Source organism: Carassius auratus, chromosome 27 (assembly GCF_003368295.1).
Source record: "Carassius auratus strain Wakin chromosome 27, ASM336829v1, whole genome shotgun sequence".
Taxonomy (NCBI): Eukaryota; Metazoa; Chordata; class Actinopteri; order Cypriniformes; family Cyprinidae; genus Carassius; species Carassius auratus.
The window spans coordinates 9,773,108-9,800,739 of NC_039269.1; the positions used below are offsets into that span (position 1 = coordinate 9,773,108).

Here is a 27,632-nt window from a genome sequence, read left to right on the forward strand (position 1 = left end):
CATGCTAGCAACATGCTAATCATGCTAAAATCATGCTAACAACATGTAGTCCCTGCTAATCATGCTAAAATCATGCTAGCAACATGCCAATCATGCTAAAATCATGCTAGCAACATGCTAGTCGCATGCTAATCATGTTAAAATCATGCTATCAACATGCTAATCATGCTAAAATCATGCTAGCAACATGCTAATCATGCTAAAATCATGCTAGCAACTTGCTAGTCGCATGCTAAATCATGCTAGAGACATGCTAGCAACATGCTAATCATGCTAAAAATCATGCTAACAACATGCTAGTCGCCTGCTAATCATGCTAAAATCATGCTAGCATGCTAAAATCATGCTAGCAACATGCTAATCATGCTAAAAATCATGCTAGCAACATGCTAGTCGCATGCTAATCATGCTAAAATCATGCTAGCAACATGCTAATAATGCTAAAATAATGCTAGCAAACATGCTAGTCGCATGCTAATCATGTTAAAATCATGTTAGCAACATGCTAGTCGCATGCTAGAAACATGCTAATCATGTTAACATCATGCTAGCGACATGCTAGTAACTTGCTAATCATGCTAGCGACATGCTAGTAACTTGCTAATCATGCTAACGACATGGCTAGTCACTTGCTAATTATGCTATCGACATGCTAGATACCTTGCTAATCATGCTAAGTACATGCTTGTCACATGATAGTCACTTGCTTGTAATGCTAACAATATGTTAATCACTGTCATTTTTATACTTCTTAAACTTAAATCTTTTTACACTTTTTAAACTTTTCACATTTTCAAACTATCTATCTATCTATATATCTATCTAACTATCTATCTATCTTCTGACTGTCTATCTATCTATCTATCTATCTATCTGTCTATCTGTCTATCTATCTATCTATCTCAGACTGAAAACCATCAAACTTTTTAAACTTAAACTTTTCAATCTTTTCAAACTTTTCAAACTTTTCAAACTTTTTCAGACTTTCTGGTCAGGCTTTCTCAAGCCAACTTAAAGTTTGTCTTGACGAACTTTTTTATCTAGTTATTAAGTTGGCTTGAGAGAGCCAACTTACTGATATTCTATTTAAACTTATTATTATTATTATTATTATTCTTCTGAGACTAAAATTTTCAACTGCTACTCCTCCTAGAGCTTTAACTCTACAGACTCCAAACTCAGCCCAGATCTTCAAACTGATCTGAAGTTAGTTGCTATATCTTTTTAGGACTGATCGGACTTATACTTTTCATAAAACTGAAGATTAAAATCATAAAAACTCCCATAGACTTTCATTGAAAAGCCTCTGCTCAACTGAACATTCCGTCAAACTCCAACTGTCAAAAATTCAAATCTAAACACACTGAAGCCCATTAAACTCATAGTCTATGTACTATGTACATATTGTATGTACTATTACTAACCCATTCAAACTCATTCAAACTCATCTATCATATCATATATATTTATCTATCTATCTATCTATCTATCTATCTATCTATCATCTATCTATCTATCTATCATCTATCTATCTATCTATCTATCTATCTATCATCTGTAATCTGTCTGTTTCTAATCTATCTATCTATCTATCTATAATCTGTCTGTTTCTAATCTATCTATCTATCTATCTATCTATCTATCTATCTATCTATCTATCTATCTATCTATCTATCTATAATCTGTCTGTTTCTAATCTATCTATCTATCTATCTATCTATCTATCTATCTATCTATCTATCTATCTATCTATCTATCTATAATCTGTCTGTTTCTAATATATCTATCTATCTATCTATAATCTGTCTGTTTCTAATCTATCTATCTATCTATCTATCTATCTATTCTATCTATCTATCTATCTATCTATCTATCTATCTATCTATCTATAATATGTCTGTTTCTAATCTATCTATCTATCTATCTATCTATCTATCTATCTATCTATCTATCTATCTATCTATCTATCTATCTATCTATCTATAATCTGACTGTTTCTAATCTATCTATCTATCTATCTATCTATCTATCTATCTATCTATCTATCTATCTATCTATCTATCTATCTATCTATCTATCTATCTATCTATCATCTGTCTGTTTCTAAACTATCTATCTATCTATAATCTGTCTGTTTCTAATCTATCTATCTATCTATCTATCTATCTATCTATCTATCTATCTATCTATCTATCTATAATCTGTCTGTTTCTAATCTATCTATCTATCTATCTATAATCTGACTGTTTCTAATCTATCTATCTATCTATCTATCTATCTATCTATCTATCTATCTATCTATCTATCTATCTATCTATCTATCTATCTATCTATCTATCTATCTATCTTCATAGCAACACTCTAGCAACTACCCAAACCAACCTAGAAACCACCCAGGGTATCCTAGCAACCACATAGCAACACCTTAGCAACCACTCAGGGTACCCTAGCAACCGCATAACAACACCCTAGCAACCATCCCAGATACCCTAGCAACCGCATAGCAACACCTTAGCAACCACTCAGGGTACCCTAGCAACCGCATAGCAACACCCTAGCAACCATCCCAGATACCCTAGCAACCGCATAGCAACACCTTAGCAACCATCCCAGATACCCTAGCAACCGCATAGCAACACCTTAGCAACAACTCAGGGTACCCTAGCAACCGCATAGCAACACCCTAACAACCATCCCAGATACCCTAGCAACCGCATAGCAACACCTTAGCAACCACTCAGGGTACCCTAGCAACCGCATAGCAACACCCTAGCAACCATCCCAAATACCCTAGCAACCGCATAGCAACACCTTAGCAACCACTCAGGGTACCCTAGCAACCGCATAGCAACACCCTAGCAACCATCCCAGGTACCCTAGCAACCGCATAGCAACACCCTAGCAACCACTCCGGGTACCCTAGCAACCGCATAGCAACACCTTAGCAACCACTCCGGGTACCCTAGCAACTGCATAGCAATTATCAAACTTTTTAACTTAACTTAAAATTTAATTTTAAACTCTTTAAACTGGCCAGGCTTTCTCAAGCCAACTTAAAGTTTGTCTTGACGAACTTTTTTATCTAGTTATTATTATTCTTCTGAGACAAAATTATCAACTCTAACTCCTCCTAGAGCTTTAACTCTACAGACTCCAAACTCAGCCCAGCTCTTCAGACTGATGTCGCCGGGTGTGCTATATCTTTTCTAACTGATCGGACTTATACTTTTCATAAAACTGAAGATTAAAAATCATAAAAATCCCATAGACTTGCATTGAAAAGCCTCTGCTCATCTGAACATTCCGTGAACTCCAACTGTCAAAAATTCAAATCTAAACACACTGAAGCCCATTAGACTCAATCAGACTAACCTATGTACTATTACTAACCCATTCAAACTCATTCAAACTCATCTATCTATCTATATTCAAACTCTATCTATCTATCTATCTATCTATCTATCTATCTATCTATCTATCTATCTATCTATCTATCTATCTATCTATCTATCAAACTCATCTATCTATATTAAAACTAATCTATCTATCTATCTATAATCAAACTCATCTATCTATAATCAAACTCATCTATCTATCTATCTATCTATCTATCTATCTATCTATCTATCTATCTATCTATCTATCTATCTATATTCAAACTCATCTATCTATCTATATTAAAACTAATCTATCTATCTATCTATCTATCTATCTATCTATCTATCTATCAAACTTATCTATCTATATTAAAACTAATCTATCTATCTATCTATCTATCTATCTATCTATCTATCATCAAACTCATCTATCTATCTATCTATCTATCTATCTATCTATCTATATTCAAACTCATCTATCTATCTATCTATATTCAAACTCATCTATCTATCTATCTATATTCAAACTCATCTATCTATCTATCTATCTATCTATCTATCTATCTATCTATCTATCTATCTATCTATCTATCTATCTATCCTAACAACATGCTAGTCATGCTAAAAATCATGCTAGCAACATGCTAGTCGCATGCTAATCATGCTAAAATCATGCTAGCAACATGCTAATCATGCTAAAATCATGCTAGCAACATGTTAATCATGCTAAAATCATGCTAGTCGCATGCTAATCATGCTAAAATCATGCTAAAATCATGCTAACAACATGCTAATCATGCTAAAATCATGCTAACAACATGCTAGTCGCCTGCTAATCATGCTAAAATCATGCTAGCAACATGCTAATCATGCTAAAATCATGCTAGCAACATGCTAGTCGCATGCTAATCATGCTAAAATCATGCTAGCAACATGCTAATCATGCTAAAATCATGCTAGCAACATGCTAATCATGCTAAAATCATGCTAGCAATATGCTAGTCGCATGCTAATCATGCTAAAATCATGCTAGCAACGTGCTAATCATGCTAAAATCATGCTAGCAACATGCTAGTCGCATGCTAATCATGCTAAAATCATGCTAGCAACATGCTAATCATGCTAAAATCATGCTAGCAACATGCTAATCATGCTAAAATCATGCTAGCAACATGCTAGTCGCATGCTAATCATGCTAAAATCATGCTAGCAACATGCTAATCATGCTAAAATCATGCTAGCAACATGCTAGTCGCATGCTAATCATGATAAAATCATGCTAGCAACATGCTAATCATGCTAAAATCATGCTAGCAACATGCTAATCATGCTAAAATCATGCTAGCAACATGCTAGTCGCATGCTAATCATGCTAAAATCATGCTAGCAACATGCTAATCATGCTAAAATAATGCTAGCAACATGTCAGTCGCATGCTAATCATGCTAAAATCATGCTAGCAACATGCTAGTCGCATGCTAATCATGCTAAAATCATGCTAGCAACATGTTAATCGTGCTAAAATCATGCTAGCAACATGCTAGCAACATGCTAATCATGCTAAAATCATGCTAGCAACATGCTAATCATGCTAAAATCATTCTAGCAACATGCTAGTCGCATGCTAATCATGCTAAAATCATGCTAGCAACATGTTAGTCGCATGCTAATCATGCTAAAATCATGCTAGCAACATGCTAGTCGCTAGTCGCATGCTAATCATGCTAAAATCATGCTAGCAACATGCTAGTCACTAGTCGCATGCTAATCATGCTAAAATCATGCTAGCAACATGGTAATGTTAGATGTTTATCTCTCTATCCATCTATATTAAAACTAATCTATCTATCTATCTATCTATCTATCTATCTATCTATCTATCTATGTTCAAACACTATCTTCAAACTCTATCTATCTACCTATCTATCTTCAAACTTTATCTATCTATCTATCTATATTCAAACTCTATCTATCTATCTATCTATCTTCAAACTCTATCTATCTATCTATCTCAGACTGAAAACCGTCAAACTTAAAACTTTTCAAACTTTTCAAACTTTTCAAACTTTTCAGACTTTCTGGTCAGGCTTTCTCAAGCCAACTTAAAGTTTGTCTTGACGAACTTTTTATCTAGTTATTATTATTCTTCTTAGACTAAATTATCAACTCTAACTCCTCCTAGAGCTTTAACTCTACAGACTCCAAACTCGGACCAGCTCTTCAGACTAATCTCGCCGGGTGTGCTATATCTTTTCTAACTGATCGGACTTATACTTTTCATAAAACTGAAGATTAAAAATCATAAAAATCCCATAGACTTGCATTGAAAAGCCTCTGCTCAACTGAACATTCCGTGAACTCCAACTGTCAAAATTTCAAATCTAAACACACTGAAGCCCATTAGACTCAATCAGACTAACCTATGTACTATTACTAACCCATTCAAACTCATTCAAACTCATCTATCTATATTCAAACTCTATCTATCTATCTATCTATCTATAATCAAACTCATCTATCTATCTATCTAAATTCAAACTCATCTATCTATCTATATTAAAACTAATCTATCTATCTATCTATCTATCTATCTATCTATCTATCTATCTATCTATCAAACTCATTTATCTATATTAAAACTAATCTATCTATCTATCTATCTATCTATCTATCTATCTATCTATCTATCTATCTATCTATCTATCAAACTCATCTATCTATCTATCTATCTATCAAACTCATCTATCTATATTAAAACTAATCTATCTATCTATCTATAATCAAACTCATCTATCTATAATCAAACTCATCTATCTATCTATAATCAAACTCATCTATCTATCTATCTATCTATAATCAAACTCATCTATCTATCTATCTATCTATAATCAAACTCATCTATCTATCTATCTATAATCAAACTCATCTATCTATCTATCTATCTATCTATAATCAAACTCATCTATCTATCTATCTATCTATCTATAATCAAACTCATCTATCTATCTATCTATAATCAAACTCATCTATCTATCTATCTATCTATCTATCTATCTATCTATCTATCTATCTATCTATCTATCTATCTATAATCAAACTCATCTATCTATCTATCTATAATCAAACTCATCTATCTATCTATATATCTTTCTATCTATCTTCAAACTCTATCTATCTATCTATCTATCTATCTATCTATCTATCTATCTATCTATCTATCTATCTATCTATCTATCTATCTTCTGACTGTTTCTATCTATCTATCTATCTATCTATCTATCTATCTATCCTAACAACATGCTAATCATGCTAAAATCATGCTAGCAACATGCTAATCATGCTAAAATCATGCTAGCAACATGCTAGTCGCATGCTAATCATGCTAAAATCATGCTAGCAACATGGTAATCATGCTAAAATCATGCTAGCAACATGCTAGTCGCATGCTAGTCATGCTAGAGACATGCTAGCAACATGCTAATCATGCTAAAATCATGCTAGCAACATGCTAGTCGCATGCTAATCATGCTAAAATCATGCTAGCAACATGCTAATCATGCTAAAATCATGCTAGCAACATGCTAGTCGCATGCTAATCATGCTAAAATCATGCCAGCAACATGCTAATCATGCTAAAATCATGCTAGCAACATGCTAGTCGCATGCTAGTCATGCTAGAGAAATGCTAGCAACATGCTAATCATGCTAAAATCATGCTAGCAACATGCTAGTCGCATGCTAATCATGCTAGAATCATGCTAGCAACATGCTAATCATGCTAATCATGCTAAAATCATGCTAGCAACATGCTAGTCGCATGCTAATCATGCTAAAATCATGCTAGCAACATGCTAGTCGCATGCTAATCATGCTAAAATCATGCTAGCAACATGCTAATCATGCTAAAATCATGCTAGCAACATGCTAGTCGCATGCTAATCATGCTAAAATCATGCTAGCAACATGCTAATCATGCTAAAATCATGCTAGCAACATGTTAGTCGCATGCTAATCATGCTAAAATCATGCTAGCAACATGCTAGTCGCATGCTAATCATGCTAAAATCATGCTAGCAACATGCTAATCATGCTAAAATCATGCTAAAATCATGCTAGCAACATGCTAGCAACATGCTAATCATGCTAAAATCATGCTAGCAACATGCTAATCATGCTAAAATCATGCTAGCAACATGCTAGTCGCATGCTAATCATGCTAAAATCATGCTAGCAACATGTTAGTCGCATGCTAATCATGCTAAAATCATGCTAGCAACATGCTAGTCGCTAGTCGCATGCTAATCATGCTAAAATCATGCTAGCAACATGCTAGTCGCTAGTCGCATGCTAATCATGCTAAAATCATGCTAGCAACATGGTAATGTTAGATGTTTATCTCTCTATCCATCTATATTAAAACTAATCTATCTATCTATCTATCTATCTATCTATCTATCTATCTATCTATCTATCTATCTTCAAACACTATCTTCAAACTCTATCTATCTACCTATCTATCTTCAAACTTTATCTATCTATCTATCTATATTCAAACTCTATCTATCTATCTATCTATCTATCTATCTTCAAACTCTATCTATCTATCTATCTCAGACTGAAAACCGTCAAACTTAAAACTTTTTAAACTTCTTAAACTTTTCAAACTTTTCAAACTTTTCAGACTTTCTGGTCAGGCTTTCTCAAGCCAACTTAAAGTTTGTCTTGACGAACTTTTTTATCTAGTTATTATTATTATTATTATTAGAAAGTTTTAAAGAACCCACAAAATACAAAAAATACAACAAAAAATAGCCTCTTCCGCATGGCATCCAAAAATAAAAAATAAAAATAAAAAAAATAATACAAATACCTTTTGTACATTTTGCATTAATTCTGTGTAAAGGTATAGTGTCTGATTTTCACTCAAGTACCCTTTGGGCAAGTAAACATCCTTACATGTTTAAAGAAGTGTCACCTTTAATGACATGTACGTAGTCTTTTAACATGGTCTTTACAATTGTATGCATCTCATGTACTTGGCCGTAGCTTTGGCGGTAACTCTGTGTCCTACACAGAGGTGACTGTTAATAGTATGTCATTATGACAAATGGTTATATTACAGAAAGGGGTGTGAGTCCTTCATGTCTTGTTATAGATCTGGACTGAGCGGTTAACTTTATGAAATGGTGATATTGAAACTCCAAAGCAGTGTAAATGTTACCGTTGAGCCGACAGAATCTTGTTGATCCATGAAGACCAGCTAATCTCAAGACTGTTTGTTCTTGCAAAATCTGATCACTGCTAAACCTGTCTTGGGATCTCAGGCTATTTTTGGCCTTAAGTGGTATCTGATTACACAAAGGCAAAGTGATGTCCCCCAGAAGCTGCTTCCTGGTGTGCTTTAGCTCTTCGTTTCTGAGTGGAGGGTGTAATTGATCATCCTTTATGGCATTATTGATGAGCCCGTTATAACCCACTTCTGCTGTGGTGCCCAATTCATCAGGCTGATTTGCACACAGGGTGCAGGAAGAAAGCAGTCAAAGGTGGGCTCTATAGCCCCTTAATGTCTCATTAGCTCTCCCCTGACAAACACACCTGGCAGGACAGACTGCTCCCTAAAGCGATGCTAGAGGGCTCTCTGAAAGTACTTTAGAGGTGTACATCAAAACAATTCCATCGATATGATTTGATGAGGTCTGTCTGTAACAAAATGCCCTTTATCGTTACCATGGACACTTTTCTCCAGGATATATTATAATATGTTTACAAAATGGTACATCTATGCTAATTTGAAAAGTGTGTTGTATTTTGTAATCTCAATTCAAAGAGCTTCACATCAAGAGCATATTTGCTGCATAAAAATGCAGATGACTCTCTATGTCCATGGTCATATTGAAATGAAATTGTATGTGTTCAATGAAACTTTTCAGCCGATGCTGTAAAATGAAAGCTGAGGCTAATGAAAAGCACACTGCAGTCCAAAGACAAAGTCATTTTCTTCCAAAAGAGCCACCGCTCCTGTTCCTGTGCCATCTTGCTTTCATTTTGTTTTTTGAGGTTCAAACTCTTTGTTATATGAATAAATGCATTGTGTAGAAAGATTGGCTTTGACAGAGCTTTGAAAATGGCATCTTTCATTTTGACTAGCCAGCATTAGTGCGACTGACAAAAGACAATCACAGTATAGTGCATCAGGAAAATTGCATGATCAGCTTTTGCAACGTTGGTGAGTGTGCTCTGGATCGATTGCGGTAAAAATGCGTTGATGTAATTAGTAGTTTATAAATACTAAGCAAAAACTTATAGACAAATTAACAAAAGATCATTTTGTCATCACTTTTTTCTTGCTTACCCTGTAATGCAGTCTTAGGTATTAAAAAAGGTGGTACATAAATACAAAATGTATTAGAATATTTTAGCAAGTGAGAAATATGCTTTAAGGGAATTTGCAAAAACATCTCCTACCCCAACAAAAATATCTCCTATATAAAACTGTAATTGAATGCATGTAGGTGCATATCTTGATTGAAAGTCAATGATATTTGTGTCAGTTCAGCAGCATAATTTCATGCAGAGCTCCCTCTAAAGGAATCTAGATGTTGCAGTCACCAGCACTTCTACACCCACTCAGCAGCTGTGAGTAAGACCGAGAGCCACTTGACACATCACGGAAAAGGCATCGCGGCCTTAATTGCTGAAGATTTACCATGGCAACAAACATACATCTCAAACACCTAGAACAGTAGAAGTTTGTACAAATCAAATTGATAAGCGGTAATCAGCATGCATAGAGAAACATCAGAGGACAAGTTTTAGAATACACAGATTTGAATTTAACAGCTAAATAAAACTACTTTTATAATGCATTATACATAAAGGCTTTGAGAAAATTGTTACCTTTTTTTTTTTTACATACACATAATTACAGGGCCAGATTATACACACACACACACTATATATTTGCAGCACATGACTACCTCCATGTATAGCTTTTCGGATGTAGTAAACTTGCTCATTAGCTCACATGGTACATCATTGCACTTGCAATGTGGAGTGCTCAGGTCTCTCAGAGTTGCAACACTTCATAAAACAGTTCAAATACTCGTTGAAGAAAGCTAAATTGGCATCTAAATAGCTCAAATCTGTTTTTATCTCTCAAATATTTTTGTTAGCATTATCAGTTAGGTTTAGTATAGAGGGTACGTTATTTTCAAGAGCGATAAAGCATTAATCTGCTTGCTCGTCTCACAGGACTTTTTATTTCCAAACTGCCGTAATACATACAGCAACCAAAATGATACAATTCATGTTGCCAGATTCACATTCATCTGCTTTGGAAAATACTAAATGTGCTCTCCAACTGAAAATTTTAGCAAGGAACAGCACAATACCATTTTGCAGAAATGTGGCCACGGACACTTTTTTTTCCCAGTGAGTTTAGGTTGGCTCAAACAGAAAGAAGTCGTGTCGTTTGTTACCTTGATGGCAGATGTAGCGATCTGCAGGTGGTGGAGTCTTCGCAGGGTGCTCTCTCTGTCTGTGAAGTACGACGCCGCCAACTGGTGCAAGATTTCTAGGGAGACCACGGAGCTGTTTCCATTGCCCTCTGACTTTTTGCTCAGCTTCTGTTTGTCCAAGAAGATCGTGAGTGATTCCTCTCCTTAGGAAAGATACATGCAGAAACCCAACCATGAGATGAAATATATGTCCGAAGACAATGTTCATCAAAATGACAGTGAGTTCTGGTTGCACTGTCAAAGCGTACTAACATATGTCTTTCAAGTTTTTCAAGTATTTGTTAAAAATGAATCACAGAAGTTAAGGCAGACAAGCAATAACGATTTTGAAGGAAGGAAAAGGGCACACACGAAAGAGCGTTTATCCCAAAGGGAGGTTGTTAAAACCACAGATTTCTTCTGAAGATCAATTTTAGATTTTTTTTTTAAGTATATATATATAGTTAATGCTATTTTTGATCTGAGTCTAAGGCTGAAATTCAGATAAACATTGTTGTCTGGGTTGAGGAGCGTCTCCTGTACCTTTATGTGCAGAACTTGAGTGGTGTTATTTATTTCAGTCTGATTAGTATGCAAGCAACAGCATGGTCCCTCCGTTTCCTTTGCTTTGAGTCATTAATTACCAGCGTTCATTGTAGCTTTACCATTTCATTCATCTCCCCTGTCTCTGAAGTTCTGCAGCTTCACTTCATACATCCACCAATAAATGACATCATAATTAGTGTCGGTAACGTGCAGCATTTTGCTGGAGACACATTGAAAGGTCTGAATCCACCTCTGGGACGTGCTGCCCTACTTATTATGTGGGTGCCAGAGGGAGAAGTGAAAAATACTGTCTGATAGTGGCTAAACTTATGCCAAGAATGTAAGACTTAGTAAGTGTCTTATTATTTATTTAATATTAAATTTAATTACATTTAATTTAATTTATTTTTTATAATTTGTATTTGTTTATTTTATATTCATTTATTTGTATAAAATGAATGGAAATTCTAAAGCCTTTAATGCAATGAATTCTTAATGTATTGTCATGACTTTTAGTATACCTCAGTATGTTATTATATATTGCTGCCATTATACATAAATACATTTAAAGAGTATAATGCATTAAAAGGTTATTTAAGACACAATATGCAATATATTATGCTTTACGATTCTTTAAAGATGTGACTTTTTCATAAGAATTCTAATACACTGGATTGCATATTACTGTGCTTAAAATTTGTTAGTACAGCATTCCTTATATATAAATGCATTGTAAATGGGCAGTTGATGAAACATTTTAAACAAAATTTTGTTAATCTTTTTCCTATGCCTGTAGCTTTTATGAGCTAATATTAAGAAAGTACATGGATTAGTGTAAATTTGTACATCAAATACCATTGATGTATGTTTTTTTTTTAAAATAGAACATTATTTAAAAAATACATAAACATAATAATAATAAAATTCTAATACTGAGAAAATCTACTTTTAAGTTGTCCAAATTAAGTTCTTCGAAATGCATATTTTTAATCCAAAATTAAGTTTTTACAAGGTTTTACAAAATATCTTCATGGAACGTGATCTTTGAAAATCTATAATTGTAGAGTATTTTTGGCTATTGCTAAAAATATACGCCTGTGACTTAAGACAAAAATGAACCAGAAAAGGCAAAAAAGCATGATATAAACTCATAACCTCTTTATCTCATAAACTCTCTTTTACATTTACATGCATTTTGACCTCTAATGATGTTTAATGGAATATGTTACCAAAATCTCTTGTTAAAACTTTTTTTGTTTTAATTTACGTTTAGCATAGATCTCATGAAATATTGGCTTACCTCCCAATGTGGCTGATACCAAGAAATGAGTGCCATATTTCTTGATCAGATTTTCATGGATCTGCTGAAGGCTCGGCCTTCTCCCCAGGAGCCTGAGGTTCCGTAAAAACTCGGGCGCCAAAGGCAGTGGGGCTTTAAAGAAGTCTCTCTTCTCTGTCACCAAGCTGTTCACTTTCCAGTGACTAAACTCCCTGCGAGACAAAACAAACACAGTAAGTGCTTTAATGCACATAGCAAATTTCAGAACCCATTTTATGTCATCGACCATTGGTAGAACAGAAAACCACACAACTATATGTGTGTGCAAGGTACGAGAGCAAAATAAAATGTTGATATCAGCAGAAAATAAGGCTAAGCGTGCATAAATATTGCATGGTGCTAAATATTGATGCATCTCATTGTAATGCGGGCGAACACGATTCGGGTCCATAAACACAATACAGCTTACATGATGCAACTTTTGACAGCTTTTGTAACTGTAATCATTCCTACACATATATCATTTAGAACACTTTCTGTATCTACCGTATAGGCATTTCATAAAACCAATAACAGTCCCAGTCACTGTTTTCCTTGGGTTATGTATATAGAACAAAGCTTATGCTTCCGAGAAGACGCTACCCAAAGGAATCGCCTATTGGGCTTAAACCGGTTTGTGAGAATCTCTAAGAGTTAATTAAGGAAAGCAGTGGCTGTCCGACCATAAGCTAATGATGATAGATGGTCTTAATTAAAGGGCTTTAGCACCAACTGATAGCACCTGGAACTCTGTTGGGGAGTGGGACACTATCACCCAAAACACTCGACTTTTTAATACTCCCTGACTAGGGAGCCGCCACACCTGGGTATCATTGCATAGCCTCTTCATAATTTAACTTCTTGTATCGGTTGTTTGTGTCATGCCTGTCAGCCAATAGTAAGTGGTAACTTTAGTATTTTCAGCTGGTTTCTGCTTTGAGTTTTACCTTGCAGGCTGCATCTGTACAGCACACACACACACACACACACACATGCGTGAAAGAAAGAACTGCTGTTCTGCAACACCTCACTCTGCTGGACTGAAACTGGGTCTTCTGGCCCATTTGTATGAGCCTGCCAATCAAGCGGAGGACAGCAGGTGTGCTCTATGAAATGGGTCTTCACCTCTCAAACTTTTCACTCATTAAAACAGACACAAGCTTTTATCCGATGCATATAATGAAGGCTCTGTCCTCCGCTCAGGGGTGGACTAAAAGGAAAGTCATTGTAACTACTTTAGAATTCCTCGTGGATGGTGTATGGTTTGGTGAATGAAGGAGGGGAAATCTGAATAGCAATTAGAGTCTCTTTCTTTTCCCTTGTGAGCCTGTGCTGGCGGTGCATTCTGCAGCCGTGTTTGTGCTCAGCAAAATAATAGGTGCCTCACAACACCTCGACGCTAATTTGAGACAGTTAAACATTTCCTCCAGGAGAACCTTAGATTATTTTCTAGAACAAAATATATATTACTTGTCAAGTAGCCATTAATGTGTTGTATTTAAGTCGTTTTTTTTTTTTTTTTTTTTGCCATTTTGCTGTAAATTTAGCAATGATGTTAATGGGATGAAGTATTGTGTTGTGCAGCGATAGCTTTTTGTTTTCAGAGTCAAGTAGCAGGTGCTCTGATTTTACATTGAAATTAGCTTGAATCTTGATTACTTACCAGGAGCACCGTGCTAAACGCTCTAATTAGATTTTTTTTTTTCTTTTTTTTCTGGTTTGGTGCCTTTAGGTCTACCAATTCCTGATTACAAATTCCTGAAACTCCAGCTGATGAAATATTGAGAAAGACTTTATTTAAATATATTTAAATGTCATAAGGACACTGGGATGACAGTTGTGAAGATTTGATTTTGGGAATGGTGGTTTAAGAGAGGGAGCTTAAGAATGTTGGAAGTGATAGTTCCAAATAGGTCTCATGTGTAACTAATTTTGTTTTGGCAAATTGGTGGCAAATTCATATGCTTAAAAAAAACAGACATGAAGGTCTAGCCCTGAACCTAACCCCTAAGTGGGGCTTAAGCAGATCAAACAAACATTTATGAATGAGGTGACAACATTCAAACTACAAAACATACAATAATTAATACTTGCCATGAGAGTATGCTGGGTGGTTCTCCCTAAAATTATTTTCTTAGGAACAAGCCAGTGAGAATGGATGTCAAGATTTTCAGTGAATAACGACCTAAAATGATCTCATAAAGCTATCTAATGACTGCAGAAGACTTGGAATATAGAGCAATATGGATCACTTTTATGATGTTTTATGGTGTCTTTGAAAATTTGGAAATATATAGCCATATAGTCCTCATTCACTTTCATTATTTGCAAAGAATTGCCAGAATATTCAACAAAAGACTAATCTTTTGCTCCATGGAACAAAGAAAGTCAAATGGGTTTAGAACAACATTGGTGATTTAATGACAGAATCTGTATTTCCAGGTTAATGACACTCTTCTAAAAGGTTGTTTTCTTTTTTGGGGTTTCTCACAGAACATTTCAATGATTTTTAAGGCTTCATTCTTTTAAGATGTTTGTACTTTTTTCCTGCAATGGCTGGACATTCAATTGCATGGACATCATGTTCACTTACAGTATATGACCCTCACACTTTACCTCCGTATTAAATCCGATCAGAACTGACATGAATTTGATTGGAGTGACAGACTATCAGGCTCTCAGAGATTCTGAAAAAAATATTTGTTCCCAATGCATCTTGTATCTATAAAATAAAATAGGAACTTCTTGTCAACTAAAGTACTGCAAGTATGACATATTGCCTCCCTTCTCAACAGCAGACATTGAGACATTTACTGAAAACTTTACGGAAATGTACAATGGTTTACTCTTCTTCACTTCCTCTTAAATTGCATTTCAGATTTATTCATTTTCCTGTTTTCTGTTTTCACTCCACTGTTAAAAATGTTTTGTCAGGTAATCTAAAATGCGCTTAATGTGGTAACATCTAAAGTTTTATTTACTGACTACATTAATCTGAGTATATTAATTACACAAGTGAAAGTAATTTAAGGGCAGGTCAGGTAGAAATTGAGGTCACAACAGCATATTTTTCAGTTTGGAATCTGGAACCAAATAGAACATTTATAAATATAGCCAATAGACTTTGTGGCAACTATACTGTCTATTTTAGAATATTGTCTTAAAGTACTGTACAGTAAGTGCAGTGTGCATTTATACTTGGTGATGAATCATTGATGTAAAACAAATTAGTATCTCCAAAGCCTGTTTCAACAATTTTTATATGTTCTGAAAATAAACCTGAAATGAAAAGATGCCACGTTTTCAACAGATGGTGATTGAATCACTCTAAACAGTTTGTTCACCTATTCAGCCAAAAGCTTAAAATGTCACAATCTGTCTGAATGTCCCACTCTGTCTTTGCTCTATTTTTTTTATTTTTCTCTTTAAACCCTCGGTTTCATGCAAAACTTCAAAGGGCTTCTGTTTAGCGAACTAAAACATTGGCACATACAGTATTGCTTTTTTAAGGGCATCATCTAGAAAATAAGCTTAGGAAACCCTCCTACCAGGGGCTGTATTGTATTATGAAAGCAGCTTTAACTATAGATTTTTAAAGAAGGATTAGTTGCCACAGTTAAGCAAATAAGAAATGGAAAAAAAATCATGCTTTCAGCAAAACCCGGAACTACACAATGCAAAAACAAAATTAAACTGCTCAGCAAAAACTTTGCACTGCAAACATCAACATAAAGAATGAAATTTGACTCAATCTGTGGAAGCTCAGGCAATGTTTATCAAATGCTTCTGAAATATCCTTTGGTGAGTGATTGAAGTGGTAAATTACATCAAGTCAACGAACACAAAAGCGATTCTTTTCAAAACCCTGTATGGCTCCCCCACTCCACATTATAATTCCACACAAGCATCTCCGAGTTTTCCATCCATTTGGCTTATTAATTCTACATTGTGGACCAGCGTCACCTGCATGACACAATTCATCTCTTGTGTTTCTCATAAAAACATTAAATTATATTCTGTCACAATTGCTTATAGCTTACACACATCTTCGTGTTTGATTTCTTTAGCATATACTCGCTGCCTTTGGAAACCAGCTGCTACCAGGTTACTAAATCCCTATTGAGCAGCTCCCTGCTGCGCCTCTGCCGTCACCTTGTGCAGCACCATTGGTGTGATGGTCTACAGATAATAGCACGAATGGGAGCTACTACATCATCCCAAGGCTCCACATGGGTAGGGTAGTGCGTCATGGTTCTTCCATCATCATAAATATGTTTCTTGTAGTATTCTTTATTCCAAATCTTGTAAAAGGTATTTTATATGTTTCCTTGTCAAGAAAGGTTTTACAGATAAAAAGATAGCACTGAAAATTTTAAAATAAATTATAATAAAATGAATGAATGAATTAATTAAATAATATGATTTTTTTTAAAGCATATTAATAATTTATATATAAAAAAAATGATGTAGACCCATTTACATGGCCAACACATGAACAGCCAAATATTCAGTAATCCACATACTGGACAATTATGTTTTTCGAGTAAATTAGGTAACATTGAATAACAGTTTCAATTTGTTAGTGCAGTGGATAATATGAACTTTAGACCATTCGTTAATCTAAATTAATGTTAATTTCTAAACATAATATTCCTTGTTAGTCATTCATGTTCATTCATAAACCATGAACTCATGCTAATTTATTTAAATGTATACAAAATGCATTAGTGTATGTACAAATCAGAATGAACCTAGACTAATAAATGCTGTACTTTTCTTTATTTGTAAATAATGAATTAACTAATGTTAAAGAACATAATTGTGAAGTATCACCATAAATTAACCATGCTAAATGAGTAATAAAGCACTTCTACAATGACTGAAACTGAAAACCTTACTTATGCAAGTTCAATCTTTTAAACATATCTGTGTTTTGATCGGGTAATTACTTTTATTGAGCTCACAGATGCTTCCATTTCCGAATATCTTTCTGAACGTAAATGTCAACTGCTGCTAAAGCCTCGGAACAAAGAAAGCTAATGCAAGCACACACATCTCTCTATTCACAACAGAAAATTCCCCACCGGAGCTGGCAGTATGACTAAAGACCATAGAATTCACTCTGCTGGGGATCCTTTGGTGCAATGTTAAGCCCCAGAGGGGAGCTGTGCCCAAGGAAGCAGTAAAAGGTACAGTGCTTGCTGGTGTTCTCCTCTTGTGATGTGCAACCCAGTTTCTCTTTTTGGAAATCCTGATCTGTTATCATATCAAAAAGAGCGAATGCAGTGACCAGCTAAAGCCCCCGTCTTTGCAGTTTGAGGTCAGTGATGCTGTTTACACAATGCCTCTGAACTGTGAGGCACGTACAGAAGACTCGCCTACACCTAAACACCTACACAGACTCTTTGGCTTGCAGGACAGCCTTTCAAACCGCGCTGGCAGAGGCTCGTCTCCCCCTCACTGAGTCCATCACAGTTCCGTAGGCCTTTCTCTGCCCAGCTGCTGTAGGCATGCTGGGTCCTGAATTCGGCGAGTGGAGAGAGTTGGACAGAGTCGGCTACACACCAGCGGGGGACAAAGGAAGCAGACAAAAAGGCCAAACTCCCCTGGCGGATCTGAGGTCAGCCACAGTAATGCACCAAACACACCTTTCCTTCCTGTTGTGTGTGTGTTTTTGACATGAAGTGGATTGAATGTGTAGCGATCAATATTTAAAATGCACTGTACTGAATGAATGATGCGGGGTGCATGTAATTAAAACAGGTCAACAGCTGAATAATCACCAGCGTGTTGCTACTGATGTGTTGCACTTTTCAGTATAATGATTAGTGTTGCTGTGCATGGCGATATCAACCCCAAGGTCAAAGGTTTGAATCCCTAGGAACAGGGTGCAGGGGTTTTCGAATTCTGAAAAATAGTTACATTTATACATTATACTGTCACTTTTGAGCAATATTATGCATCCTTGTTAAATAAAATAATTATTTTATTATGAAAGTAATGGTAATAAATATTACTCACCACTAAATATTACTTGAACATCAGAAGAGTATGTTTTTCTACACATCATTTTTATTTTTGTTCCACAGTATACATGTACAGTAAATAATTATATTACTGTCTTTATATTTTAGGAATGGGATCCCTTGCAATGTCATCATCATTTATGGATCATTCAAATGGATAATGTAAACAATGTAAACATTATGTCGTTCCATTGTCTTGGATGTTTTAGTAACTGCATGCAGCATCAGAGAGGATGAAGTCATTTGCTGTATGGGCGACGGCCCTTTTCTGTCACATGACTGCACCTGTCCCCTCACCAACAATATCAACACCATGGGCACCATCAGATTAAACAGATCAATGCCTCATCACAACTGAGCCGTCAGAATCTTTTCATTTTCTCCTGCTTTGTTGTTGTCAGGTCACATGACTGACGAAAGGTCAGTTTGTCTGCACGAAATCTGTACCCACACTATTCTGCATAAAGCAAAGCACTACTGGTTACTGCCAAATCCATACACCTTTTTTCCCACAGTTTTTCTAGTTTTATGAAGTTGTTATCTTCAACCAAGAGTGTAGTTAAGTGCATTTAACCTGTTTTATCATTTTCTGCTGATTTTTCCCCCATGATTCTGTAATCTAACATTGAAATGAGCAATCTCACTGTTTTGCATGATTTTCTCTCCCCACATGCAGAATGTAATGGAAAACAATTTGTGGAAAATGGAAATTTGTGTCAGAGATGGTCTGCATTCTGAGTAAGTTTGTTTTGTACATTTAGAATAATTTATGCACCACTGCAATTTACACACAAATACTCTCCTTACATATAATTCCTTGTAAAAAGAAAATCTTATTTTATCATAATAGACTAAAGAACTGTTCTGCTGCTGATCTTCATCACTATTGCTCTAGAAAGCCAAGAAACCGTATGCCAATAATGAATCTGAGAAAAACATAAATGGCTTCAGAGTTTTTAGATTGAATATGAGTTCATTTTATTTCAATTTTCACAACATTTCTCTGAATCTGTCATGGGACCCGATTTCACTAATAAGTCAATTTTGAATATCCATCCAGTATTTTCATCTAATAATATAATAATCACAGCACAAACCTGTAGATTTTGTAGCGTGTGGAGAAACCTTGTTGGAAGCGTTCTTTGAATTCGGTGTATTCTGGACAGCGATGGAAGGGCCCTTTATCAGACAGGAGCCAGTCCAGCTGGCCGCTGCTCCGGCCGGAGATAGAAGAGAACGGTGAGGTCTTCTGGTCCAGACGCTCAGCCAGAGCCAGAAACCAGCTCAGTGGGCCCAGAGGTGCCCAGTGCCACAGGAGCATCAAGAGGAACCATCTAACAACCGTAGCTCTCTGCCAACACAGTGCCATCCTGCCCCTGGGCACCTGGCGCCAGCATTCTTCTGCCAATCCCTCTGACCTGAACACACAGGAAGACAAAAAGAACAGTAAGGCTTTGATGATGAACATTGACATAACCATTTATTTTTTCTTTGTGCTCAATTTAGGACCCTAAGTCTTGAACAATTATCTCCAGCAGCGATGGGGAAAAATGCAACCTTGAAAATAATGCTTGACGTGCATGTCAAAAAAAGGATGCTTATATTAATGAGTTCACACTGACTATGTAAAGCGCAGGGAGACATTGGCTTTGTGGGAGGTGATGCCTTCATGCACCGGTGCATACAGTATCCAATGATTAGTTCCATTCACTGAGATTCATTTATATTTCTTCTTCAAATGCGTGCTGAAAATGATTTTTTTCTAAAGGACTAAATGCGGGTTTGGATTCCTAATGATGTATGAACTGCCTTGTGCTCGCTTCTAACTGCAGCAAGGGACTATTGGTAGTAAAAAAAAAAAAAAGCAATTAGAGATGAACAGAGTATGAAATATAAAACAGGTCTCCAAACAGCCAATAACCATATAGAGTGTATATAGGACTTTGTAGGTACAGTAATAATTTCATTTACCCAGTATAGCTTTTTTCAGCACAATTCATTAAAGTAGGAACGGCCATCAGGTCACCCAGAGTTGATTTGCTCATGTTTTCCCCATATTGCTTCCTAAAAGAACATCTTATTTCCTCACTCAGTTGTGTAGTTCTAATATACTAAATGTAATTATGACCATTCCTCCAGCAAAATATATTTCTTCTACTCTTCATTTTTTTCTTCTTCTCTCATCTCCTTTGTTTTATACTCTGCAATCCTCTCATGGCCTCTCATCTTTATATATATCAAATTGTGTGCTACTCTTTTTTAAATATATTTCATCGTTTTGTTTCTTTGTTCTTTATAGCAATGTATCCCATTGTCTTTTTTTCGTTTCATTTTCTTCTTTTTCTTCTTGTAATAATGTGGCAAACTCTTGCGGTTTCTGTAAGGGAAAATACAATATTATTATTATTTTATTATGTATTTATTGTTAATATTACTTTTACTAAATATAAGGGTTGTCAGTCAATTAAAAAAATATTAAATCGGTTATGCTACAATTACTTTTATTTTTCAAATTGCAGGATTTTCTTTTTATTAATAATAATAATAAAAAAGCATTAAGTTTATAAACCTTTGTAGAGTGTATTAGAAGAGCAACAGAATAAAATTGAATGTATTCTACATTAAGAATATGCCAACATTTTACTGTACATTATTGTTAAAAATGTCAAATGCCAAACCAGATAAGCAAATATTAGAGACAAAAAAATAATAAATTAAATTAACAGTGCAAGCAGGCAAGAGTAGTACATGATGAACAACATCTGTACACAGAGCACATTCATCACAGCATGCATTTTTACTCAGGTCTAGTTTTAACTGCTCCCTCAGAGAGGTAAATGCCGTGCTATTTGTCAAAATTAGAGTAACAGCTTCATCTAAAATTTGGTCATGCCTTTATCATTCATATAATTCTTTGCTCATTTTTACTGCAACTTCCAAAATGTTTTATGCATGATAATTTTGCACTTTTTCGCTAATATTGTTGGTGATAAAAGAGTATGTGATATTAGCCATTGCATGTCATCTGACTATCTGCCTGTGTGTATTTACAGTATATATATTTATATATAGTATATATCTTCTGACATATTATGACATATCCTTCTTGTAATTTTAGTAGCATGGCTTAGATGACATTCTAATGCTAAATCAATCACATCCTATCATTGCCACAGTTGAAACTGGCCAACTTTCAGCTAGTTGTATTAACTAGCCTGATTTTACGGCAATTCATACATATTTTATGAGGTGGCTAATTCGTATGAATTTGTATGACCTCATTTATACAAATTAATTTGGTTTGTGCTAAATCGTATGCATTTTACGAGTTGCACAATTCGTATGAATTTGTACGAATGACCTACACCTAACCCCGCCCCTAAACCTACACCTCACTGGGGTCTAGACAGATCGTACAAAATCGTAGGAGTGAGGTCATACAAATTCGTACAAATTAGCCACGTCGGTAAATACATGTGAATTGGACATGAGATAGCATTGGTATTACACATCCTAATTACATGCTGTTTAAACAACAACAGTAGATGAACAGAGATATGGTCAACGTTTTATTCTCAAATGCCTCGATTGACTTCACATTTGAAATTTGCCTTTCAAAAAAGCCAGGGTCTGAGAAGTGACACCCCAGACAGCTTTAGCAATGCACTGTCTTATTGCTCTCCATTCCCTCTGGAGCAGCTACCTAATTATAAAATGCATAAAACATTGAAATGCCAGGGAGACGATGGAAGAAATACTGAATTTAGCCCTGACATTTTCATGCACACCTTGCATAATTTAGGTGTCTTTATATTTACCCTTTCCTGCTGCGAGTATCTAGAATTTAGCATAGGGCAATGGGGACACTGAGAACACATCACATGGCCACAACACTTGCATACAAGAATGTCCTGCAGAGCACACTTGTTCGGAAATCAGCATTGCAGGGCCTGAGGTTCACCTGAAGGCTTTAGATCTAATTGATCAAATAATGATTATGTAGTGGTTTTAAGAAATTGGCTTGAGGACACGCTGATACTGCAGCTTTTTGTGGTTATGAGGGATAAACAAGCCCTGAGAACAGTGAATTGCTCAATGAGGCTGTAATTTTCTTGCTGATTTTGTCCTTAGAAATAGATCACCTAAAATGAAAATGTACTCATGTTGTTACAAATCTGTGACTTTTTTTCCCCTGTGGAACACAAAAGCAGTTCTATCTATCTACATTTTATATCTATTAACTTGCCCAAAAGACATGTATTTTTGTTATCACTACTTTAATACTGGCTTGATATGGATTTTTATTTATTTTTTTGGCAGGTGGAAATTGCAGCCGAATATGGTATGAATATGTTATTTGTTACATATCTGCATAGTGTTTCACATGAAACAACACAATAAAGCTCTAGGAAATTTGGGATAGCTCGTCTTGAATATCATCATAATTGCTCTCAAAATTGCTCTGAATTTTTCAACATTCTGAACAATGTTTATAAAAGAGCCTATGACTCATGCTGTGCACCTGCTAGTATTTTGGTAACCTGCTATGCTTGTTCATCACACTTCATTATTTTCATACAATAACGCACCTGCAGCTTCTGTGGTTTTAATGTACTGTACTTTATGAAGCATCTCAGGGAAGCTCCACTGAGGCTGTTGTTTTGTTGTATGTGGCAGTTAAAATAACTTGTGTGTTAAATGTGTTTAAAGGAGACGGTTATTTATTTGGCGCTTTCATCCAAAGTTGTAGACACTGGCGCACTCCTTTGAAACAACCTGATTAAGTTTCTTGCTTAAAGGGATAGTTCACCTTACTCTTACGCCATCTCAAAAATGTACAGTACGTCATTCTTTCTTATGTGGTTACCTGTATTCTTCAGAATATCTTCTTTTGTGTTCCATAGAAAAAATAAAATAAGGTAATACTGGTTTGGAATTACATTTGTGAGTGATGACAGCATTTTTTACATTTTTGGGTGAACTATCACACTATGCATGGATCAAACCAGTAACCTCTTATTTTCATCCCTTAGGTTGTAATCGTTACACAAGTTTTTTTTTTTTTTTTTTTTTTTTAATCTAGGAAGCAGAATTAAAATGAACTGAAATGAAAATGAATTCACTGTTTAATTAACTGTTTAGCTAAAAAAAAATAATAATAAAAAAAAAATGTTGGCTTGAAAATTAAACACTTGAAAATTCTGTTTTTAGGCCTTACAAACAGAAAGTACAATAGGCCGATGGTATTTATAGGTGTTTAAAATGGTTAGAAATTGGTAGAACACTAATTTCCCTGGAAGCATTTCTTTGAATTGCAGTTCAGTAAATACCTTGGCATTTCAATTCAGATGGAAATTCTACAGTACTTCTTGTAAAGTGTAGCCATTTCAATGTATTATGACCAACAACAACAAAAACATAAACACAAAGGACACTGAACACTGTGGACACATACTTGCATCCAGGGTCGTCACTAGGCCCTAAAAAAAAAAAAAAAAATTGTTGATCGCTTCAGTCCCCTTTAAAAAAACTCATTTGAAACGGCGGCAAGCTGCGTCAATTTTCGGCTCCTCCCCTTATCTGAGTCTGCTTGGATTTAGCGCATTTTTCAATCTGCAGGGCCAGGGGCGCCGAACAGAGTGAACATCAGAGAGCACAAGGTGTGTGTCGTGTGTGCGTGCATTTATTGATAGATTGCTAATGCTATGATATTACATCTGCATCGGTGCAGTTCTTTGTCATAAATGCATTGCAGTTTACATAATGTAATGTTACTGGAGCATTGGGAGCACACTGGACGCCTCGGTTTCTCATCCAATAACAATACGTTTCGCTGCGTTCACCTTCAGCCCTTGTGTGATAGTTGTTTTTTATTCCTACAAAAATGAAGTGATTAACACCCATGAAAACATACTTTAGATTCAGAAAACGATCATGATTTATTTTAATTTACTTATTAAAATTACAGACATATTATTATGTATTTTGACATTACATTATGCAGCCATGCACAGAAATGATTAAAGACACACATCATTGTCTGAAAGCACTAGATGGCCCAGAGAGAGAATGTGGAGTTATTTTGTTTTGTATTACTAAATATAGTTTTGTATTAAGTAAAAATGAATCAGGAGGAGTGTCATGATACATAAATTAGAGTAAGCGTAGAGTAAAGGGATTTTTGATTTTCTTGATGTATACTATTTATACTAGATTTGTACTTGATTTATAGAAGGGGCAAATTGATAATTCATATTGTTATTTTTAATGCATATAAATAAATATAGAACAGATTAATCATATTGCCAATAGACAATTACATTAGGTTTGTCTATATTCTTAATGAATATTAGCTGGTTAGTTAAAATACTTAAAATGACATCAATTTTTATGGGGTGACTTTATGAATATCCAACCGTATTGTTGATTATAAAGGCTAAAAAGCTAAAAAACTAAAATAATTTATATTTCATTGTAGATGGATATACAATTTTTTTTCTTGTCGTGCAGGAGTAGGTCTGCAGATGAGCAACAGTCAGGTGAGAACAGCCTCTCACACACACACAATACCACTGTGTTCCCAAGATTCATTTCAGTCATTGAACCCTGACATTGTTTTAATTTTCTGCCAATTTCCCTGTACATTTTATAAGAAAAAGCAGTGGTTTCGTCAAAGGATAAACACAAATGTCCTGACTCCTGACATTATTGACACTCAACAAGAAATTATTAACTGTCTTTCAGTCAACTGAACTGAAATTAATTTTTTGGTTTCTCAGAAAAGTCAGTGCAAAAAGTGAATGAAGTGGAGGCAGAGAAGATTGATGAAGGCACATCAGAGAAAGGGCAAGATCATGATCGAGGTGAGAAAGTGAACAGTTGTTTTGGATAATTTGTCTGGTCAGTTAATAAATACAAATGAAGTTAAGATTTCTTTAGTTACCAAACTATTTTTACGTGATTGTCACAGTACAGGGACAGAGAGAGCATGAAGCATTAAAATGCAAACAGTCAAATGTTGTGTTTGTACTGGAAACATGTGTGCGTGTGTTTGTACAGTGAATGCATCAGGAGGTCCTCATTGTAAAAAAAAAAAAACAAAAAAAAAAAAACGACATTCCCTATTTTCTAGTGGTCACATCCATTTTTTTTTTTTTTTTTATTACAGTGTTGTATATGGCTCAGTCAGTACTCCTACTCCCATATATGAAATACAGGGAATACAAAGGAATAGTGGATTGCAGTAAGGTTAGCATCACATAATTCCTCACCAAATTCTAAAAAAATACTGTGTGTTTCTTCCAGAACATCTAAGTTCTATTATTCACACTCTGCATTCTTCTGTATGTGTGTGATCATGGAACATGATTCATGTTGAGAAGCACTCAATTTCACTTAGATCCCGCAGGTGCGGAATCACCCATCAAAGGCAGTTATCGAAAAGTGATGGAACAGTCGCTTTGCAAAAAGCCAATAAATGACAAAAATTCAGCTGCTGTTCTACTCTTTTCAAATATCAAGGCCCAAATTAAATCATTCACACAGATGCTACACCTCTTCCTGATTTAAAGTTGATTTAACACCTGTTTGGCAAAGCTCTCAATACCCCAATACTGTCAATTTTATAGAAAGTCAGAGAACAAGGAAGACCTGTGAAGGATTTAGGTTGGTTCTCCAGTATTCTGTGTTCTCATCCATTATTCAAAATAAAACAAGAAATTTTGTCCTATCCAGCTGTGGACTTTTACGGAGCCTGAGAGTGCAGAGGAAGCAGCTGCACTGACTTAAACATAAGGCCGGCTGTCCTATTGAACTCGGGTACACCTACTCAGCAATCCCCACCACCTGCTTTACTCTTACCATCATGTGTGCCTGCAGCCCCATTACAGAAATACAAACGTGAGCAAAAATGCAGACTGTGAATTTCCTACCGCTGCTGATCCAAATCATTTTAGTTTAGATGCCTTATTATATGAGAGGAAAATATTTGTTATTTGACTGGATATGTGAACTTCCCTTCAAAAGTTGAATGAAGTCTCTTTTGCTCACTAAGGCTGCATTTATTAGGCCAAAAATACGGTAAAAACAGTAAGATTGTAAAATATCATTACAGTTTTGATTTTGAATCAGTTTCCACCACATTTAAAATCTGACCCAAACTACATTTCCTACACTTTCAAAAGAAATAACCAAAGAGTGATACAGTACCTTGGGGTGTGCTGTTTTTCCACATACAGAGAGCCAACCTTTGAAACAAGAGCATTTCTATCTTGCAGTTCTTGCATCACCGTTATTGCATCTGTCTTGTTTACTGCACTCGATCTGCCAGAATGTAAGTGTCATTGACAAAGCAACAAAAAAAGAAGGAGGCAAGAAACTTTTAGTAAGGTTGAGCTCCACAAACCTCCAAGTATGAATGTTTATGAGCAATTTCACCCTGTGAAAATAATTAAAGCGCATTTAATTCACCAAAAAATATGCCCCAGGTGACCATTTTGTAAGATGGGAGATAAATAAATAAAAAGGCATAAATCCAGAAAATGTGTTTAATTAAAACATGCAAGCATGGCAAGTTAATCAGCAAAACAATTATGTGGGCGCGAAAGAGCATTAATTTGAAACCAATTTCAACCATACCTTGTCGCAGAGGGGTTTTAAATGTCTCTCTATGTAAATGCGTGTGATTGGCCTAACAAACAATCTCATGCACTAATATACATCTACTGTATATACGTTTACATACTGTACATGTGTGTGATTTTCAAATTCTCCAAGTTTCTTTTACAGCAGGTGTTACGACATTATGGCGTATTAATAAGTTGCACTGTCTGCGAAATAATATAAGCAGATGTTCTCCAATGGCAACAGA

The 27,632-nt window shown here is 35.3% G+C and overlaps 1 protein-coding gene and 1 long non-coding RNA gene across 3 annotated transcripts in view; one reads left to right on the forward strand and one right to left on the reverse strand.

Moving 5' to 3' along the window:
- Nucleotides 1-9,565: 9,565 nt before the first annotated feature.
- LOC113045423 (BMP/retinoic acid-inducible neural-specific protein 3-like) overlaps nucleotides 9,566-27,632 on the reverse strand; it is a 41,723-nt gene continuing 23,656 nt past the window's right edge. The window contains exons 2-5 of one of the 2 annotated variants that reach the window (XM_026205808.1): nucleotides 19,861-20,181; nucleotides 12,720-12,910; nucleotides 10,856-11,037; nucleotides 9,566-10,111 (exon numbers count right to left, since the gene is read on the reverse strand). In XM_026205808.1, the coding sequence (XP_026061593.1) occupies nucleotides 10,043-10,111; nucleotides 10,856-11,037; nucleotides 12,720-12,910; nucleotides 19,861-20,132 (714 nt within the window). In that variant the 5' untranslated portion in view covers nucleotides 20,133-20,181 and the 3' untranslated portion in view covers nucleotides 9,566-10,042. Of the gene's footprint in view, nucleotides 10,112-10,596; nucleotides 11,038-12,719; nucleotides 12,911-19,860; nucleotides 20,182-27,632 lie in introns of those variants that run through there. The other variant, XM_026205807.1, reaches the window with a different exon arrangement.
- LOC113045424 (uncharacterized) lies at nucleotides 17,842-19,488 on the forward strand. The gene is made up of 2 exons (XR_003275983.1): nucleotides 17,842-18,357; nucleotides 18,872-19,488. It is a non-coding gene; the product is annotated as an uncharacterized LOC113045424 (long non-coding RNA).